This window comes from Hippopotamus amphibius, chromosome 15 (assembly GCF_030028045.1).
Source record: "Hippopotamus amphibius kiboko isolate mHipAmp2 chromosome 15, mHipAmp2.hap2, whole genome shotgun sequence".
Lineage (NCBI taxonomy): Eukaryota > Metazoa > Chordata > Mammalia > Artiodactyla > Hippopotamidae > Hippopotamus > Hippopotamus amphibius.
The window spans coordinates 8,146,911-8,152,910 of record NC_080200.1 but is presented as its reverse complement, the minus strand read 5'-3'; the positions used below and the strand labels follow the sequence as shown (position 1 = coordinate 8,152,910).

Here is a 6,000-nt window from a genome sequence, read left to right as displayed (position 1 = left end):
ATAGTTCGTTCCTTTTTCTTGCTGAGGAGTATTCCACAGTATGGATGGACCATTGTTTGGTGAACCGTTCATCTGCTGATGGACACTTGGGTCGCTTCAAGCTAGGGGCCATTATGAGTAGAGCTATTATAGAGCTGCTGTGAAGATTTGCATACACACTTTTGCGGTTGCAGTTTCTTTTCTATTCTTTCTTTTTTCAGTGCTTTTGGTTTCATTTTTCTTGGGTAAATACTTAGTAGAATTTCTGGGTCATGTGTGATAGGTGCCTGCTTATAAGAAACTACCAGACCTTTTTCCAAGGGGTTGTGCTGTTGTACATTCCCACCAGCAGTGTAGGAGAGCCCCATGTGGTCCAGATACTCACTAATACTTGGTACCCTCAGTCTTTTGAGTTTTAGCTATTCTGGTGGGCATGTAGGGGTGTTATTATCATTTTAATTTGCATTTCCCTGATGACTTCATTCTTTTTATCTGTTGCATGGTGTTCTCGTCTGCAGTATTGTGGGTATTGTGTTACATGTACCCCTCTATTGGTGGACATACATGTTGTCCCCCATTTTTTACAAGAACTAGCAAAGCTGCAGGTAACACCTTTTGGCACGGGAACTTCCCTGGTGGCGCAGTGGTTGAGAATCCGTCTGCTAATGCAGGCGGCGTGGCTTCGATCCCTGGTCTGGGAAGATCCCACATGCCATGAAGCAACTAAGCCGGAGCGCCACAACTACTGAGCCCGCGCGCTGCAACTACTGAAGCCCGAGCCTAGAGCTGGAGCTGCGCAACAAGAGAAAGCCACCACACTGAGACGCCCATGCAGAGCAACGAAGAATAGCCCCTGTTAACCTCAACTAGAGAAAGCGGTAAACAGCAATGAAGACCAAATGCAGCCTAAATAAATAAATAAGTAAATTAAAAAAAACAAACAAAAAACAAACAAGACACCCTTTGGCACGTACTCCCCGTGCACATACGTCTGCTATGGTTTCTCCAGCGCCACTGGCAGAGAGGAATCGTACGGGGTGAACACGGTTTGGATTTATTTAATCTTTCTGCTAGAGAACATTCTGACCCCCAGCATCAGCTCACTCCTCTTGATGTTACCAAACTCTAAAATTCTTGCCAATCTGATGAATGAAAAATGGCATCTTTTTGCCTGTTCTCTGGCAACAGTCGACGCTCAATATCTGTTTGGCGAATGAGTAGATGGATAGATGACTGAATGAATGACGACCGCTCCTTGTCCACTAAAGGAGCCAAAAGGGTCTCTCCACAGCCGAGATGGGAAACAAAGGTTGGGGCCCCACCTCCTCCAGAACCTGGCCCCGCCCCCGAGTCCCGCCCCCCACCCGCTCGGGGCTCCCATTGGTGAGGTCGCGAGGGGATGACCGGGTGGGAGGGGCGGCGCCGGACCCGGGGCGGGGCGCTGAAGCCCGGGGAGCCTCGCGCCCGGCCGGGCTGGGGTCGCGCTGGCTCGGACTCCCCTCCCCGCCCGCTGCGGCCATGGTGGACGAGCGGAAGGACGGAGCCTACGGTAGGAGCCGCCCCTGGCCCGTGGTTGCCTCTGATGAGTTGGGGGGCCTTGGGGGACGGCCATCCGAGGCCTTAAACACCCGCGCTGCAGCTAGGGGCCTGCTCCTGCTTCCCGGCCTTGCATCCTGCTCTGCGCCGAGCCCACACCCCCCTGCTCCCGCCAGGTAGCCCTGCGTCCCCTCTCGGGAGCCCCTGCTCCCCCTCCGGGTGATGGGCCGGGACGCAAGGCGCATGCTCAGCCCGGGGAGGTCCCGTTATCTGGGCGGCTCGGATGCAGGGCGGGGGAGGGGAGGCACGGCTACTGGGGCTTGGAAAACGACCAGGGCCCCAGCCTCCCCAAATCCTCCTCCTCTTCCAATTCCCTTTATCCACTTCTTCCTCCTGCTCATATTCCCCCAGAAGTAGCCGTCCTGTGCTTTTGGGCAGATGGAGAAACTGAGGCAAGAGTGTGCAGACCCAATGCTGGGGTGGGAGCCCATCGAGTCTCTCCCACCGTCTGGGAAGGGCGAAAACAAGGGCGCCACCGGGGGAAGGACAGGAAACAAACAGGAAACAATTGAGAAACTTTCCCCTCCCTGTGCAAGGGGCCGGGGGTGGGGGTGGGGGGCAGGTGGTGGAGGGGAAGATGCTCGCTCCCATTTGGAGGAGTCCGGGCCACAGGGACCCCCTCCCGCAAACGTCTGAGGGCGACCTTCTCCTCTGGGCCCATGGGATGGGGCAAAGAGGAGGCTTCCTCCCCACCCACGCCCTGCGGTGCTTCCCTTCCCAGGGTTCCCACAGAGGGGTGTGAGGTCCTCAGTTTCTCCTTTCTCTTCTCCATTTTGGGTCCCCAGGGTTCAGCTGGGTACACGCCCCACGTGGCACTGGCTTGGGGCAAAGGGGCCCTGACACCCCTTCTTGTGTAACTGAAACTTCCTGGAAACTGTGAGACCAAAGGGCCTTGGGGAGGGGGCCGGAAACAGCTCAAAAATAATCACGAAAAACAAGCTGGCTAGAGCTGTGCCTCCCTCCCCCCAGGGACTGTGGCCTTCAGAGGCTGGAAAGAGATAGATAGGGGAGGCTAGGTTCTCCCTGCCCAGATCAGTGAAGAGCCTGGCCACTGCCCAGCCTCTCCCCTCCCTGCTTGAAGCTGCCAGCCCAGATCTCCTGAGGGGCCCCTTGCTCTTGGTTTTGGCCCAAACTCTAGACCCTGTGGCTGCTGGTGCTGTGTGTGCCTTGGGTGTGGCTGGCTGCCTCTGATCTGGAATTCTCTGCCTGGGGTCTTGCTTGCCTGCCTGCGGGCAGCACCTGAGAAATCTTTGGTCTCCCTGAGGCAAGGCTTGAGGCAGAGGAGACAATGATATGATTCACCCAGCCTTGAATTTGGCCGAAGGTGCCAACCATGCCCCTGCCAGGACCGCACTGGAGACAGGGGACCTATGTGCCCAACAGACCTTGTGCTGGGCATCAGAAGCACATTCCATCAGCAAGTATGTACTGAGCATCCTTCAGGCAGTGTCTAGACACAGAGAACACAGCAGTGAACTGAATGGAAAAATTCTTGAATAAATAGGTAATTTTAAGTTGGGGTGTGTGTGTGTGTGTGTGTGTGTGTGTGTGTGTGTGTGTGTGTGCTGGGGGAAGAATCGTCTGGGATTATTTTAGGTGACCAAGGGCTGGAGGTTGAGCCAGACATGGGAAGATTTAAGCAAAATGTGGCAGAGGGAACAGCAAACAAACCACACAATTACTTAATTATTTCTGTCTATGAGGACCAGGAGAGTGTAAGGTGGAGACTTCACCTGGGTCATGCAGCCAGGCCCTCACCTCCTCCAGAGGGTCCACATGGCTTGAATCCTCAAAGTGGGGGTGGGGGGTGGGGGTGGATATCTTGCTTAGTTTGTAAGTAGTCCATTCTCATCAGAACCAAAAACCTAGGGCCCTTACACTGCCCTGTGAAGTCTCTGGCAGACAGACAACAGGGAGATTTCCTTAGGGAACAGTGTGCTTTGGAAAGAGTGGCTCACGTATCCTCCCCTTGTACCCCAGGGCCTTCCCATCCATCACCGTGAATTTAGGGGGTGATGTCAGACAGACATAGGCTCAAATCCTGGTTGGTTCTATTGCGTACAACTCACCATGTGCAGTTGGTGACCTCTCTGAGACTCTATCCTGATCTGTAAGGCTGGACAGACCGTACTGGCTGGTGGGAAGTGTTTTGCAAGGTGCCTGGTAAGCTGTACCTGCTCAGGAGACCTCTGGGACTGCTGATACTGGGGACATGGATTTTTCCATGCACTGCTGAAGAAGCAGCCCTCTCTGTCAAGGCACATACTTGGACGAGTCTGGGCAGGACAGAAAACTCCCTCCCTATCAGACACCATATCTAGAGGAAGGTAGCATCTCTGAGGAAGCCAGGAAATGGCTTCTGGCTCTGACGGATGTCAGCAAGGGGCACTGTCGTCTTTCCCAGCCCACCCTTGGCATGAGCAGCATGGAAAAAGATTCTAGAATCTAAAACAATAGACTCTGGTGGGGGTGGGGAGCTGGGGAAAAAGTCATGGTACTTGTTTCATTTTCTATTTTTTTTTTTTTTTAATTTTTCTTGGCTGCATTGGGTCTTCATTGCTGAGTGTGGGCTTTTCTCTAGTTGTGGTGAGTGGGGGCTACTCTTCTTTGCCGTTCATGGGCTTCTCATAGCAGTGGTATCTATCTTGTTGCAGAGCACGGGCTCTAGGCACCTGAATTTTGCTTTTTAACATTTATTTATTTTTTTGTTTGTTTGGGTTTTTTTTGGCTGTGTTGGGTCTTCATTGCTGCTTGAGGGCTTTCTCTAGTTGCTGCTCTATGTTGTGGTGTGTGGGCTTCTCATTGCGATGGCTTCTCTTGTTGCATAGCATGGGCTCTAGAGTGCAGGCTCAGTAGTTGTGGCGCATGGGCTTAGTTGCTGCACAGCATGTGGGATCTTCCTGGATCAGGGCTCGAACCTGTGTCCCCTGCTTTGGCAGGCAGATTCTTAACCATTGCGCCAGCAGGTAAGTCCCTTATGTTGCTGTTTTTTGTTTTTGCTTTTTTTTTTCTTAATATATGTTGGAAATGATCTCTTTCTCACATCAGCACCTGTAAACCCTCCTCAATTTTTGTTGATGGTTGCATTAAGCTGTGCATTTGTGGGTGGACCCTCTTATATTGAACCATTCAAGGGGAATATTTTAAACTTTTTTTTAAGATGAAATTTTATTGTATTTATTTATTATATTTTGGCCCTGCTGCACAGCTTGCAGAATCTCAGTTCCCGGACCAGGGATCGAACCCAGGCTGTGTCAGTGACATTGACAAATCCTAACCACAAGGCCACCAGAGAACTCCCTAAACTTTTTTGAATTGATTTTTTAAAATTAATTAATTAATTGGCTGTGTTGGGCCTTTGTTGCTGCACACAGGCTTTCTCTAGTTCTGGTGATCCGGGGCTACTCTTTATTGTGGTACACGGGCTCCTCATTGTAGTGGCTTCTCTTCCTGTGGAGCACAGGCTCTAGGTGTGAGGGCTTTAGTAGTTGCGGCACGTGGGCTCAGTAGTTGTGGCTCACAGGGGCTTAGTTGCTCGGGGGCATGTGGAATCTTCCTGAACCAGGGATCGAACCGTGTCCCCTGCATTGGCAGGCAGATTCTTAACCCCTGCGCCACCAGGGAAGTCCTCCCTAAACTTTTTATTGAAGTAGAAAATTCATACCAAAAGGGTGCAGATTCTAAATGTATGAGGCTCCAGGAGTCTTCACAGGTAACCAGCACCCAGATCAGGTAAAAAATATTATCAGTCCCCAGAATCCCCTCATGCCCAAGGAGGGCCTATCATTATTAATATATTTTTGTCTGTGTGGTGAAATACATAATGTAAAATTTACCATCTAAACCACTTTTAAGGGTACAGCTCAGTAGTGTTAAGTATTGTTGTTTACATTGTTGCACTGTGGCCTGTTTTCATAAAGCCAATGGACTGAGAATGGCTTTTGTATTTTTAAAGGATTCTTAAAAGAAGAAGAATATGTGATAGAGGCGATATTTGAATCAGAAAGTTTAAAATTTTTAATACCTGGCCCTTAGAAAAAATTTGCAGATTTCTGGTAAGAACCTTCTCATCATGCCAGAAATTTCTCTCCTGCTCCTTCCCAGTCAATCCCCAATGGGAGAATTATTATCATTACAGTAATAATAATAATAATTATTATTTTGACTATACCGCACAGCTTGTGGGATCTTGGTTCCCCGACCAGGGATTGAACCCACAGCAGCGAAAGCACCACGTCCTAACCACTGGACCGCCAAGGAGTTCCCAGGGAGGATTATTTTAAAATAGGATTTAAAACTCTTATATAACAAAGTTAATATATTCTCTCTGCTGCGGTGGGAGTGGAGGCTGAAAATTAAAAATAAGCCCACAACCGCACAGAAGATTTTAGCTTTCCATGTGAAAGAACCCTTCACATACCCTCA

General features: G+C 50.5%; 1 protein-coding gene across 5 annotated transcripts in view; it reads left to right on the top strand.

The window, feature by feature from the left end:
- Nucleotides 1-1,401: 1,401 nt before the first annotated feature.
- SLC44A2 (solute carrier family 44 member 2) overlaps nt 1,402-6,000 on the top strand; it is a 28,295-nt gene continuing 23,696 nt past the window's right edge. The window contains exon 1 of one of the 5 annotated variants that reach the window (XM_057708768.1): nt 1,402-1,528. In XM_057708768.1, the coding sequence (XP_057564751.1) occupies nt 1,498-1,528 (31 nt within the window). In that variant the 5' untranslated portion in view covers nt 1,402-1,497. Of the gene's footprint in view, nt 1,529-3,943; nt 4,542-6,000 lie in introns of those variants that run through there. The other 4 variants (XM_057708762.1, XM_057708761.1, XM_057708765.1 and 1 more) reach the window with 4 other exon arrangements.